The sequence below is a fragment of the Pavona decussata genome, unplaced genomic scaffold (assembly GCF_977016875.1).
Source record: "Pavona decussata unplaced genomic scaffold, jaPavDecu1.1 SCAFFOLD_234, whole genome shotgun sequence".
NCBI classification, from domain to species: domain Eukaryota; kingdom Metazoa; phylum Cnidaria; class Anthozoa; order Scleractinia; family Agariciidae; genus Pavona; species Pavona decussata.
Genome location: NW_028145639.1, coordinates 756,794 through 772,206, shown reverse-complemented (window position 1 = coordinate 772,206; position 15,413 = coordinate 756,794). Strand labels below are relative to the sequence as shown.

Genomic DNA, 15,413 nt, shown 5'->3' with positions numbered 1-15,413 from the left:
GGCATGCGTAAAGGAGTGCTTTGTAAATCCAATATGGCGGATGCCGGAGGAGGCGAACAGGAAGGAGAGCATGTCGAGACGCAACGAAGAATGTCTGAACCAGCGCAGCCTGGAAATAATCACAGCACACAGACGAGTGAAGCCTCCAAAAAATCATCGAAAAAGAAAGGTAGGTTGTTGAGATTAGCTGTAATATAAGCGCAAATTAAGTCCAACTACTAAGAGAACAAGGCTAGCTAGGGGGAGAGACGCACTGTTATCATTTGCTTCTCAGTTTTTACATTTCCTTAAACTTATCCCTTGTTGGTTTTTCAGCTGTCCGAATCAATGATTTAAAGTGAAATCACATTTATATACTTGTAGATTGTTAAAAAGGAAGAACATGAACTTTAAAGTACTATAGTGAAATCGAAAAATAAACACATGATTCGATCAACCCCATATATAGCATCGTATCGTTCATATGCGACCTTAGGCAGTGTGCATCGGTCGATTTCAGCAGTGCAGTGAGGCAAGATTTGCGCACAGCCCCATACAATAATTACACATGCACTTTGCCGTTTTTGGAAGAGGGTTAGTATGACAGTGGTGCATGTACGATTATAAATAATGTATGGGGCTGGCAGCACATGCTTGGGAATTAGGGTGATGGTACTCACTATAATGGGCTATCCAAGGTGCATTCCATGTACGTCCCACACAGAAGATATGCCAACAGTTTCAAACTTCAATGCCTAGCAGCCGCTGAAGCACCTACGCCAGGAAAATGTTATACCGATGGCCCTGCTGATGGCTGTACACTCTATAAATTCCTACATCAATTTTTGGACAAAAACATTTTTTTCGTCACACCAAATGTTAAGCCTACAAGGTAGTCTAAAGCCAGGCGAAAGCCAGGCATTACCTCTGTCTTACACCACCTTACGTCAAAGACCATGATCGTGCGCCAGTTCACTAAGTGATTTGGAAACCCACTCCGAGGATCTTCAGTGTAACCTACATAAAATACGCCTGGTGGACCATGCATGTCTTAGTAGGCCCCGCTCAAAAGGGGTTTGGACCTCCTCATTACAGCCATTACATAGTCTTTCCACCACTTATTTTTGCTCTTATATTAGAGCTGGAAGCCACCAAAATTCCTGAAAATGTTTTTGCAATTTTCCATCACGACCATAGCCATCCTGTGATCTCATAAGATACTGACTGACACCACAACATGTAGCTCTTTTAGTTTCTCTCGTTACTCTCCAGAAAGGGACTGATAGCAGTCTGTGTAAACCCCCAAATACATGTAGCAAAGGCTTATTTCGAGTCTGGTTACTAATTCATTCACTCAAGCTTTGCGGTTCTTTGTCTGATATTTTTGTTGTTGTAGTGGAAGTCTTGCTAAAGGCAGCTGGCGATGCTCCAATCATGGTGAAAAAGAAATGGCAAGTTGATGGAACAAAACAAGTGGCATATATTATAGAGTTCATTAGAAAATATATCAAGTGCGAACCACAAGACTCACTGGTAAGTTTCTTGTCCAAGAAGTCCTTACCTTTCAATTTCTCATTTAAAGTTTTAACCACAAAAGGCCACATAATGTGCTTATTAAGATGACTCTCATTGTGTACGGAGTAGTTCACCAAAGATCTCTTCAGTGAAAGCATAGGATTTTGAACCCCTCCTAAATTTTATAATAATAATTATTATAAAATTTAAGAGGGGCTCAATAATAATTATTATTAGTGATCACCCTAGAAGTTTGAGAACTTTATCTTTTGAATCTAATGCATATATGGTCTATGCCTGTTATCTTGTTGAGAGCTATGCACAAAGTAAGCTGTACTTAGGTATATAATTATTATTTATATTCTACCTATTAATTTCCTCTTGCCTATGAACAAATGCGTGTACTTATCTACTTAGTAATTTTGTAATATATATAATTTATTTTATTTACATGTAAAATGCTAATAATAATTATTAGCATTTTACAAGTTACACAGTCCGCCTCGATTAGCTATGCTATATGCGGACTACCTTATTCGTACTAATTTTCACGGGCACTTAATTTCGCGAATTTGGAACACAAATATTTCGCGAGCATTAATTTTCGCGATTTTGCAAAAAATGATAAATTTAGGGCATTTAATTTCGCGAAAATTGACAAAAGACAGACTAAGAAAACCGTTTTTTATTGAATGATCACTTAAATAACGAATGATTTACAATCATGATTTGCAATTACGTAATAGAAATAGCGTTGATAATCACACAAATCAATCAAATGCTACTGCAATATTGTACTTAAAAATAAAAGTCAATTGTAAAAGTCAATTGTAAAAATATGATTTTAAACACCTATGCCACACAGTTCGATGACTGCACGAAAGATGTTTTGAAAGAGCTACATGTACAAGAAGAAGAAGTGAGTGATTTGGATGAAGAAAGTGCTGAAGTAGAAGATAAATAGATTGTTGACATTTACCATGTAGCTAAAAACGCAGTTAATCGTTGATTAAAGCAATTATAGAAGTGTATTAAATTTCGCGTGTTTAATTTTCGCGTATCCTAATTTTAGCGAGTCTCTAATTTCGCGATTTTTTACAAATCGCGAAAATCACGAAATTAAAGCCTCGCGAAAATTAGTACGAATAAGGTACGTATTTCTGTAATTAATATAAAGATATAAATATTATGTTAGGTTGTCATTGTTGTTGTTGTTGTATTCCACATTATGTAGCTAATATATCTATGCAAATTATTATTGACCTTTTTTCTTTTAACTTTTTAATGTTATGCTGACTTAATTCATCAAAGGTAACAAATTATCAAGGGTTCTAGTTACGGAGGGTAAAATTACAGTAAATGTATGATGGAAATCCAGGGCGAGTTATCGGGAGTTGAGTGCATAATAAAAAATTGGTCAGATTGATATTCATTGAAATTAACCTATTATCTCTACTTTAGAGTATTTGACAGCAGGCTGTTAATATCCTTCCTTTCAGTTTGTTTATGTAGGTCAATGCTTTGCACCAACTCCTGACCAGACATTACAGAACTTATATAATGTGAGTATATAGACAAAGATGTTAAAGGGGCGCAGTCACAACCTTTGACCATGTCCTGTGTACACTCATAAAGGCTTCATACAGGCTTTTCTTACAAAATGTTACCCTTGGCAGGCAGTTATGTTGTTTTCCCCACGATTTTGTTACCTTTCCTAAATTCTGTTTCTATCAAATTCTAAATGTCTTTGATTGTTATAAATATAATAATAATAATTTTATCCTTTTATAGTTGTAAGTCTGGCCCACCTAGATTAGCACTCACTACCTATGGGCCAGTCTACTTCCTTGTTTTTCTTGGTTGGATTTTTGAATAAACTTGAACAAACTTATGTTTTCTTTTCCTTTCGTTATTGTTGTACACAACCAATACCAGCAAATTCAGTTGTAGTATGTTTGTTGTTCTGTCTTTTTAGTGCTTTGGAGCAGATGGCAAGTTAGTGCTTCATTATTGCAAGACTCAAGCTTGGGGATAGCAGACAAAGTGCAAAGACATAAAATGTTGCAATATTCTAAACCATATTATGGTTTAGGAAAAAAAGTTAAGAACATAATTATGTAAATGTGGCATGTCATAAAGAATACTACAGTCAAGGTGGCATGGTGTATCGCCATAAGGTTGTAGGTAACGTTCCACCTGGAAAATCAAATTATACAATGTACATATAGGTGTCACTTGTACTGTCTAGTGACTGCAGGGATGAAAGTAATCTTGTATCTTTTAAAAGGTCAAAATAACTCATGAATAACTTTAAAAAATGCCTTCTGAAGGTCTTGCAGAATGCAAATGATATGTTCTCAAGATATTTTTATAAAAGAAAAGTTAGCCACATGTTAACCTTTGTGTTCTCAGTTGTCAATGTAAGCAAAGTACCAGAATTTAGCCAGTTACATTGGTATGTGTTAATTTATTCAATTTACCATAATTAAGTCACAGAATTTGACCTTTTGTGGTGAAAAACGTGCAACAATATCGGTACCTTCACGTAGTTACTAAAATAATTTCGAATCACCTAGAAAAAGAAACCAACCGAGTTTTTTAATTGAACAACTCACCGTCTTGATGTAGCGCATTTTTAAAACTAAAATGCAAGAACTTGGAAAAGGTTAGCCTAACAAGTTGCAATCCATTTCGACCCAGTAAAAATTTTTTCCCCACTTCAAGATGGCGGATACTTGCCATGACAGACTGATAACTAACGAAATAAAACTCCGGTTAACCTAACAAGCACCCCGGTTAGCCTAATTTAGCTTAGGTAGCTTGTGGTTAGCCTTTATGTATAACTGTGAGTTTTAGTATCTGCATTTTGTAGTGGGTGTAGAAAAAAAAAATTGCCTAACCCAGCCCATCTATAGACGGAGACACTCACTGCCATTGTAGCACACAGGGGTGTTAATTTATAACAATACTGGGCTAATACTTTTACGTTTCTGTTAACAGAAAAACGTTTTGGGGTTTTTGAAATGACACCAAATCTCCGTCTCACTTCCTTACACTGCTACAAGTTTCCGTGATGTCTCATTTTGTGCTGGTTGTGGCTCAGGAAAACATTATTTGAAACTTTAATATTTCAAACTTATGCTTGGACTGGAAAAAATTGACGCATTCTCTGTGATATGAAAATGCTATTTTGCAGATTGAAGACCTTTTTGACGTTGGAACTGCTGTTTATTATCACAACAAAAAGAAACCAGAAACGAAGAACCTTTGCGGCCTTGATCAGTTTGTATTGAGGCTTAAGAACCGAAATTAGCCGGCCAAACGTGTTCTCTTTGTAAACGTGAAACTACTTCATTCTAAAGCATGCTTTCCTTTTAAGAGAAATCGACTGATAAATCACAGTTCAAAGATGATCGAAAAACAAAGCAAAGTGACAGTGTTGCTGTTTTCCTTCATTTGATATGTTTTCTTACTTTCAAGCATGGTGAGGTCATTCAAGTTTTATACATCAACCGTTAGTGACCTATAGTTATCATCTAACACTGTTTGCTTTTACTGGTAGAAATCTTGTTAACTTAGGTAGTAATACTGAGAGTGAATGGGTTGAAAAGCAGCTGCTATTTTGAAACGTAGTTTGTAACCTCAGTGCGACACGACTATTTGTAAATAGAGATGGATGACAACTCTTATACAAAATTAATCCAGAAGAAAAGAGAATTTATTACAATATTGTGTAATGTGTTTTAGATGACTTCGTTGCTCTAAATGTGGGGGGCTAGTTTTGCATCCCGTCCACACGAACTCGTTTTCCATCATTTTTACTTAAAATTGGGATTATTTTTAATCTGGGTAGGCGAACAACGTTGGCCAAATTTTTTGTTGATGGTGGTGGTCTTTTTGTTAATTTTTTATTGTGTTTTTCGCTTTTTTGTTTCATTCGCTTATTTTTATTTATTTATTATTTACCTTTTCACTTTCTCTCGATCGCCGACCCGTGACTATCTGCCCTAAGGTCTCCGAGAATGGCTAGAACTTTGCCCTTTCACGATAACGTTGAAAAACTTACGAGATTACAAAAACACATTGGGCTAGTTTTCACCAAAAAAAACTACCAACGGACTCAGTCGAGAAATCTTGAATACTTCTTTATGCCCGAAAACTCGTCGGCAGTTTTTGAGAAATGGACCCTATGGACAAGGGTCCCGTGACAAATTCAACAGGCTGGAGTCGTTTGTTTGGAGGTAGGCACAACACCCTCCTCGCTGCAGTATCTCTCGCCCGAGCTTCTCATCTTAGATTATAGCCCAATAGGTGTCATGATGGAATCTACAGTTTGATTCCTGATTCCCACTTCCTCGTTATGTGTCAAACGATGAAACCAAAACCTGCCCCTGGGGTAGACTACGATGACCCTATTTCAGACCAAAATATGTAAATTTTCCGGCACCCATTTTCAAACTTGGGGTGCTTACCATTTACGCGAACCACCCGGATGGAAATTTTCGGCATAAATACGGTATGATTTAGCTTGTCTTAACAGAAGATAGATAACATGCAAAATGTATGAACATCAGCTGTAAATCCCAAAAGGAGTAATAAAAATGCATCACTTTGACCAGAAGCTCATAATTTCAGAACTGAAGTACTCCAAATGGAATGATGCAAACCATTTGATTTACCAACTGGACTTTCCGGGTTTTCCATGTAAATGGTAAGCACTCCTGGTCTCTTGAATTCATACTCATTTTCTGACCTAGTTTCTAGAATCCATACCCGTCTATGTATTCCATACCTGTTTTCAGGCTTTCAGACCAAAATCGTTAAAATCTATACAGACAAGAAAGGCTCACTGAAAACCATACCCTTTGACACCAAGCTATATAGACCTTTTTCATAAATGGTGGCCGATTTAATATCATTCTTTTCAATATATGTTAATTAGCCCTACTAACCTCATTTCAGAGTTAAAATTCTTTTGAATTTTACACGTGCTGACGAGGCTAGTAGGGCAAATTTTCATGACAACAAAAGAATAATTTATCGGCCGTATGTTCGGCCCCAGGAGACCCCAGAGACGGAGAATTCCCTCCATGTCACTGAACAATTCCCATTCGGGCACTCGTTCAAAACTATCACCATTCAGAGGCTCAATGTGCACAGATTCTTTGGCTAATTAAATCTGTCTTGCTTCTCGCCATAATTTATCTCATCCGCTGTTAGGGCGCCTTTATTGAGAGCTGTTTGTGGCATACTCCACGGTGAGTTATACAAATCCCATAATAATGCATGAGAACGTTTCCACTGACCAGTAGTCACGAGCCGTCGGAAGAGCCGTCGCCGGATCCGTGGCTGTTCTTGTGGCTCTTTGGTGATATTGACAATGACGATGTATTCGGAAACAGAGATCTTACGTGGACAGTTTGAAATTCTACCAACACTAAAAACATTCTTCCTTAGCCTGACAAGGAAATCACTGACGTACAGCAGAAGCACTGCTGGAAGGTGTCCCTGCGTAGGAAATCATCGGTCGGAGACCCCTGTATCGATCAACTTGGATGACATTTACGGCGCAAAGGCCTATCGTGGACTTGAAGGGGATGTCGCCGGTTATTTTCAAGTGTTTTCTTGTCCCATGCTTAAAAAGAAGAGAATCAGGCAGAAAATTTGCTTTCAAGTCGCATCCTTTGATTGTGAAGAAGCGAACATCGCTCTTGCTGAAAAATGGGTTCGCGCAATTCTATGGCTGGTCAAGGAACCGGAAAAGAATTTGGAAAGCTTAATTCAAGGTAAAATTTTCCTGTTTCACGCACTCACGCGAAGTCCAAAGTCGGAAGATTCCTTATGGATTCCTTATGATTTCTTTTGATTGAAGTTCAGATGTTTAATTTATTTTTTTTGCATTGGTGGCGATGTAGCAATCGCTGACTCTCACGTGAGATTTGAACCTTCAGGTTAATTATCAAAACGTCATTAATATTTGACTTTGTTCATAGTTTCTGCTGTTGAATTTGGGCTTTGATGTGTAAATAAATCAGGTATTTGTTCCAAAATATTGATAAAAGGAATGGTAAACAAACTCGCTTTACCTTCTTTTAATAAGTAACATCACCCAAGGAGTAATCAACATTAGTGATTAATTTAAATTGAAACAGCAGTTGTTGGTAACTGCTAAAATGCGTGAAGAAATGCATGGTCATGCATGGTCCATGTTAGTGCACGCGTATACAAACCTTACAACATTCTATCAAGTAAATAGTGTAAAAGATGAAGAAAAGCATGTGTAAATCTGTAATCAGAATTGTATTAAAAATTATAAGGAATTTTGGGGTATGAAATCATCAAGTTGCATCAAGTTGGTATCGGCTAATGAAATAAATGTGATGGAATATTTCAATCCTGGTGAATAAATGAGAATGATGTATTTTTCAGCAAGTGACACAGGCATACTTGGAAAAAATCTGAGTGCTCCTATCATGAGTTGAACCAAAGACCTTCATATTACTAGTTTGGATGCTCTACCACAGTATTGCTAGTTTGAAAGTGCACCTAAATCCTGGGACATTTTGTAAAGGAAATAAAAAAAAAAGCTTGTTTCTTATGCATTGTTGAGTGATATACAGTGGAACCTCGATTTAACAAACCTCTATTTAACGAAGTCCTTGATATAATGAACGATACAATCTACATTTAAAGAATTCTTTCATTAAACATAAACTGCTGCTGGTCTCTATTTTCTAGCATCTACCTTTGTTTAAGTTTTGTTATGCACAGAACGCAACTCGCGTATTGAGAAACTGAAGAAACTCTTGATTGATAAAGTTATGTTTGGACTGTAAATGCTTTTGGCAAAGTTACAGAAATTAAAGCAAAAACATTACATCTTTGAAATCCGGAAATGTTGGGTAGTGCAACATAACAACACTGCACTAAAGCCTGTTTCCTTGTTTACATGGACAATTTTCTGTATAACCTCTATGTTATCAATAAAGATTTGGTAATGCAGAGACATGCAAAAATTAACGATAAAAACCGACGTTTCGGTGTCTTCAAGACGTCATTGTCAAGGAGAAATAAAAAATTACAGACTCTGAATGTGCAAAACGACTCTGCACTTTCAGAGTCTGTAATTTTTTATTTCTCCTTGACAATGGCGTCATGAAGACACCGAAACGTCGGTTTTTGTCATTAACCTCTATGTTGCAATAGTTTTAAATCGCTTCCCTAAAAGTGTTGTTTTTTGTAAACAAAATCTGCGTGTCTCAAAAGTGAAAATAATTGCTACTGAAAGCCAGCATGCTTAATGAATTGCATCTCAAAACACGGCACTTGTCGCACTTCTGGGTGACGAAAATTGCATTGAATGGCGTGACAGAAGTCACCTGTGTTACAAATCAATCATTAACTATGACCTCGATATAACGAACATTTTGGTCGCTTCCCCCCAAGTTCATTATATCGAGGTTTTCGATATAACAAACCCTCGATTTAACGAACAAATTTGGCCGGTCCCCAGCATCTTCGTTAAATCAAGGTTCCACTGTATTAAGAGCTTGGGAATCTCACACTAGGATGATAACAGCAATCATTTCACCCTGCATTTTTTGTAATTGAAGAGTTCTGGTGATAACCAAACTATCGTGCATTTCAGATTGCTTTAGCTCAGATTCAACTAGAGTTTATGTGGCCTTGAATTCCTTCACGAAACACTGCTACATTTCATCCACTGCTTTGCACTTCGTTTTGTTATAAAAACTAAACTGTTGCCCATAATCATAGGTTTTTATTACAAACAAAGCATAAACCAATTATAGCTAAAACAATGGGGCAACATTTACTGAAGGAACTCAAGGCCACATGCAAAATCATCATCATCATCTTAAGACAGGATGCATTCATCCACAGTTTGTGTCTTTCAGAATGAGCCTGGAATTGATTATCAATGATTATGATTATTGTGGTGTATTTTGTAGAAGAGAGGACATTACCTTCTTGTCGCAAGCTCCTGATCCTTATCAACCCATTTAGTGGATCCGGCAAAAGTGTAAAAGTCTTTCATGAAAAAGTGGAGCCAATGTTGAATGAGGCTGACATTGAATTTGAACAAAAAATCACAGGTAATTCTAATCACTTTGAAATATGCAAGAAACAATAACTGAGTTTACTTCTCCACAGGGAAAGGAGTTCAGGAGTAAGGGAAGGACCAGTAGTCCTTGATCCCTTTATGGCCGTGACATACGTAGCAGTTGATTCATGTCATAGCTCTTGTGCTTCCAGGAGAACTCCCATATATAAGAATTCAAAGGATTGCTTATTGGAAATTTGAATTAACTTAAAAGGTACCAGCATCTGGCTTTGTCAACATTTCTTGACTTCATTGTCACCCTTTTTGGCACCAATCAGCTGCATTATTTTAATTAAACTGACTTTTCCTTCAGGTTCTACGCAGAAAGGTACCAGAATACTTTTAGCCTTAGTCATTTAAACCCTAAGTGGTACAAGACCCCCTTAATATGTCCAAGGAGTATCCCTGTCACTTTAATACCATGAAAACTCATCCTCCCTGCCCACAACTCTGTTTTGTCCTACTTTTTCCAGTTAAATTTTGAAGGTTTGGTTCCAGGTTGTGTTTGGAGGAGAAGAGGAGAAAAACCCTCATAGCAAGGATTAGGAACAACAACAAGTAAACTCAACCTTCTAGGATACATGTACACAGAGAGTGGTCTATAACCACTCTGTCAATCCCCTACCCACTCACCTCCCCCCCCCCCCCCCCCCCCTCTAAATGATAATTTTTAACTGTTCTGGTACTTGAGTGAGTAGGATAGTGTTTGTGCGGCTACAAAAGGTACAGTTTTTTGGCTATTTTGGTCTGAAATAAAGTATAGATTTTAACCATTTTGGTCTGAAAGTCTTAAAAAGGGTATAGATTTTATGGAAACAGATGTGGATTCTAGAAAACAGGCCTGAAAATGGGTATGAATTTTAGAGGCCATGTCTCAAGAAGGGCACCGGAAAATTACATATTCTGGGCTGAAATAGATTCAGGATTTGGACTGTGCCGCACACCCCCACCAAAAATTCCAAGTAGTGTCTTCCCCAAGGGGTATTGGTGAGAGAAGAGATTGGCATTCTATTATTTTCTACAGAGTACGCTGGGCATGCGGAGGAGATGATGATGTCACTCAACCTGCTGCATTTCGATGGAATTGTTATTTGCTCAGGAGATGGTCTGGTTTACGAGGTAATTATTTTCATTAATATTTACAGGCCGGGGCTTTTTTAAAATTCAGCCTGCTGGAAAAATGGTGTAAGTGATGTTTTTAGCCTTGGAATCCAAATTTCTCCAAGTGTGCTCTAATTTGGAATACATACTGAATTTCATGTCAGATATGTAGTTTCATAATACTTTATGTTAATTTAAAAGGCTGGAATTTGACAAAATGTTGTGCATTAACAGTCTCAAGGATTTTTTAAACTTATTGTATTGTTCTATAATAATAATAATAATAATAATAATAATAATAATAATAATAATAGTAGTAGTAGTAATAATAATAATAATAATAATAATAATAATAATAATAAATATCTTTAGTCAAGAGGCAACCTCACCCTCAGGTGGTTTTCAGGCTGGTCCTGAGTAAAAATTATAAATAAACAGTAGGTAAAAAAGTTTTTGGAGAATGCATTGTATTGTATTGTATTGTTGTATTTTTCAAAGTTTAATAAAAATGTTCATAGTTTTCATATTTGTTGAGGGATGGGCAGGCATGATTGTTGTACATTAATACAATATTATGTTACAGACTTTAAATCTGCCAATCCTGTTTCAACTTGTGGTCTTAGTCACTGTGTTGACTTCATGTTAACAGGGTCTTATACTTCCTGATTGCAGAGACCCCAGATCTAAGGGTCAATGATTGAAAGCAAAGGGTGACCAGTGGAAATGAACAAACCAAACCTTTTTTTAAAATGTTATTGTAATGTATGTGAGCCAGAGACTTGAATAAGTTAATTTTTTAGAGTTTACAAGTTACATCTTTTTAAATAATGTAACCTGTTAACTCTAAAAAAATGACTTGTAAATATCAAATAGCAAATGTGGATACGCATGTATGTACTATTGGACATTTTTGACAACAAACAGACAAGCAATCAAATTGTATTTAGTACTTGAAGACTTGCAAATGAAAGTTGACTCCCACTTACAGTTTCATGAAAACATGAAAAAAATCAATACTCTGAGTTTGATAGAGAACTCACAGCTCAAAAAGTGACACTTGGAGACATTGAATTTTCACATCAGTTTAACTGATTTGTGATGCTCAAAATGTTGTGAATTTAAACTATTTACTTACCATCCCCACAGTTTTAAAATATTTACTTATTTATTCATTTACCATCCCCCATTTTTTATCATATTAAAAACTCTTCCTTATTTATCCCAATGCAGGTAGTTAATGGACTTATGAAACGACCTGACTGGCAGACTGCTATAAATATTCCCTTAGGGGTCATTCCCACAGGTTCAGGCAATGCCCTCTGTTTGTCTTCTCTGTATGCTACTGGGTAAGTTAATACAAACTCTTAAATGTTTCGAAAATGTTTGCAAGGGTTTTGTTTTGTTCTAATATAAATAGCCTCATGTTGCACTGAGCTTTGCACCTGTGCAAAGCAATCCTGTTTCTTTCTGAGTAAAATGACCCTTCAACCATCAAGATTACTCACAATGTCAAGGTCCTTTCAAGGGCATTTAGTAGCAACAGGTGTTACAGCCCATACTGACAGACCATTGGAATTGAAATTTGCAAATGTTCTGTCTTCTAGAAGACACATAGAAAGGAAACTGGAGAACTTGGCCAAGGGAGAAGGGAACAAAACCAACAAAAATCAAAACCTCCATATGACATCAAACCCATTATTTCAGCCAAGGCCACACCGGTTGGATGCAAGCTCCCTCACGTCTAAACCATCCCACTCTTCAAATCACTTTTTGTCCATACATTTCAACATCTACATTTATATGTTGACAACAAAGGTCTTCCATTTCTTGCCCCTTACTTTTCATAGTAGTATCACTCCTGTGGCCTGTTGAATTGGTACCTCCCTCATACAACCTCTTCAGTGGCAATAGTTAAGGACCTGGTCCAGCCTCGGGGGCTTCTCATTTGATTTACAAGTCAATTAATTTTGTTGCAAACCAAGTAGCAACCCTCTGAAAGTTGTAAATTATAGATAAAATTGAGAGTTTTGGGGGGCAACAAAATTAAACCAAAGTGAAGAAAGGTCTCAGCACTATGTATCTTATATGCAAGTTTTGTTATTGAATCCCACAGGGAACCATTTGATGTGACAAGTGCAATTTTCAGCGTCATACGAGGAAAGCTTCTTGACTTCGACATCTGCTCTGTGGTAACACCAACAAAAAAGTTGTTTGCTTTTCTCTCAGTTTCATGGGGAATGGTCTCTGATGTCGATATTGAGTCAGAGAAATACAGAAATATGGGAGAGACACGGTTTCTAATCGGCACAATTGTGAGAATTATTGGACTCCGTTACTACCGAGGACGGCTTTCCTATTTACCTGCAGGTCATGTGACTGATGGGGAGAAAAATTTGGCTTTTGATTCAAGCCCAGATGAAGAGTTCTGTGGAAGACCTATGGGAAGCAGTGTGAATTCCACTTTATCTCAAAAAGAAATGTTTCAAGACAGTGAGGTGAATGCAAGCGGGGCTTACCATCAAGACGGTAGAGAAATTCCATCAAGACATAGTCAAGGCCCCATAGATCACCTGCTTCCTCCGCTTGGCTCAGAGCTACCTCCTAACTGGGTAGTGGAGGAAGGGGAGTTTATTCTTGGCTGTCCAGTGTTTTTGAGTCACCTGGGAACTGATCTCATGGCCAATCCTAATGGCAAGTTTGGAGATGGTCTCATGGGTATCTTCATTGTTAAATCAGGGACTGGACGGATGGCACTGTTGAATCTGTTCGGTAAAATGAAGGATGGATCGCATGTTTTAAGCCATCATGTTAAGTATGTCCAAGCTTTTGCTTTCCGCTTAGAGCCAGACACAAGTCAGTCAGGCACCATAGCAGTTGACGGAGAAAAAATAGATTATGTACCAGTTCAAGGGCAAATACACAGGTCTCTTGCAAAGTTAATGTGTGTGAAAACACCACAATGATAGGAAAGAAACAAATTTATAAATAGCTAGGTTATTATTTATTTATATAATAAATTGTAATTTTATCAGGATAAAAGTGAACACTCTTTTTTAAGAGTAAATAAACTCATATTTATTTGAAGAATGTGAGAATTAGTCGGGGTGAATGAATTGAATGTCAATGTAGTTGTTATGATGAGCCTTAGGTAGATTTGTATCATGATATTTTGAGTTGTTGCCTCATCATTAGAGCTGGATGCATGGCACACAGACATAGTGTTTAGATCTTATCTATGTGTTTAGATCTTGTCATTGACGTGTTAGCTTACTTAAACTATCAAGTGCAAACAAAAAATTCACAGGAGATGGATGTTAGAGCTTGAACTCAGGCATTTTTCACAGTTAAGAAATAGAAGCTCCTTAATAATTATTTTTTATAATAATATTTATAAAAACTAATGTAAGTAGCAGAGGAGACAAGTTAGTGATGATCCCAGCCAGCCGGGGAAACATGGGTGTGGCATCCCTACCCTGCAAAGTTTGTCAGCTGCTCAACCCTCCCCCCTCCCCTTTCCAATAGGTTATCATGCATGATAATGGCATTGATGCTATGGACGCAAATGTCTTCTCTGAAATCATGTCATTACCATTCCCTCAGTGTGGAATCTAGCGCCTGGCTGTGGCCAAGGTTACTAGTAGTAGCAGTTATTAGCATAGTTATCATAATCACTTTCTCATTTGAAAATTTACAGCACTTTTTCCTTTTGTGGATGTTCCAGCATATGTTCATACAACAGGCATTATTACTGCATGAAGCCTACTACCAATAATTATTATTATTAAGCGTTATGTCGTTATTGCTGTCCATATACTCTATTAAGTACAGTGTAAAGAGAACCGTATGCATTTGTGTACACAGTATTATACATTATAATTAATTATTAATTTGGTTGTGTTTTTAATCGATATTATAAGTTTTATCATAAGTGTAAGCATGAAAGGCAATTTATTTTAGCCAGACTTGGGTTTTGATGTTATCAAGCCACAGCAAACTGAATAATTTATGTTAAAAAAGATTGTTTCTCAGGAGCGTATAAATTATGCTATTTAAAGGAGATATGGCCCCTTGACTTGGTTTAGTCTCATATTCAGAACAAATCAGTCAAGCGCGGGTATCTCTATTGTGAAGGCCCTTTGTATTTTCAAGAGAAGTGATAAGCTATTCCTTGTTTTTTGGAGCAATTTTGATTTTAAGGGAAAAAGGTCATTTACGCAATTCTTGCCCAAATTCTTTTAATTACTACCTTTTCGGTTCACAGTCCAGTTTTGCGACTCTCTTAAATTAAAACACTAAAATTTTAAATAATTCCACCACCGAAAAAAACACCCCTTTCAGCCCACATGATTACATTTACTTGGATAGGCATTTTTTGGAGACTTATGATACGACACCAGTGTTTAAACTAGATAATTTGACATTTTTGGGGTTTTAATGATAATTAGAAATAAATAGAAATAATTCAGATCAGATTATATCTGGCAATATTATGAATACGATTTGATTATGTATCTAGTTGGCAATTATAATTCTAAAATCAGGCAACTTCATGTACGCGCGCATAAATAAAAGAGGTGACTTGCAATAAAAGAACTTGGTTACTTTGCAAGATATAGTCAAGAGCAGTTCATCTTTTATTCTAAATGCCGATGATTGTACAAAATGACGAACAATAAACGCGACCCAACACGACACC

At 36.8% G+C, this 15,413-nt stretch overlaps 2 protein-coding genes across 2 annotated transcripts; both read left to right on the top strand.

The window, feature by feature from the left end:
• The first annotated feature begins 2 nt into the window (after positions 1-2).
• LOC146457992 (uncharacterized) lies at positions 3-4,090 on the top strand. Its single transcript, XM_085091078.1, has 4 exons — positions 3-169; positions 1,376-1,512; positions 2,994-3,056; positions 3,470-4,090. The coding sequence occupies exons 1-4, from the start codon at positions 4-6 to the stop codon at positions 3,527-3,529; spliced, it is 426 nt and encodes a 141-aa protein (XP_084947204.1). The 5' UTR covers position 3; the 3' UTR covers positions 3,530-4,090.
• Positions 4,091-6,776: 2,686 nt separating this feature from the next.
• Positions 6,777-13,820, top strand: LOC146457991 (sphingosine kinase 1-like). The gene is made up of 5 exons (XM_085091077.1): positions 6,777-7,280; positions 9,465-9,608; positions 10,641-10,735; positions 11,948-12,063; positions 12,831-13,820. The coding sequence occupies exons 1-5, from the start codon at positions 6,875-6,877 to the stop codon at positions 13,678-13,680; spliced, it is 1,611 nt and encodes a 536-aa protein (XP_084947203.1). The 5' UTR covers positions 6,777-6,874; the 3' UTR covers positions 13,681-13,820.
• Positions 13,821-15,413: the final 1,593 nt, after the last annotated feature.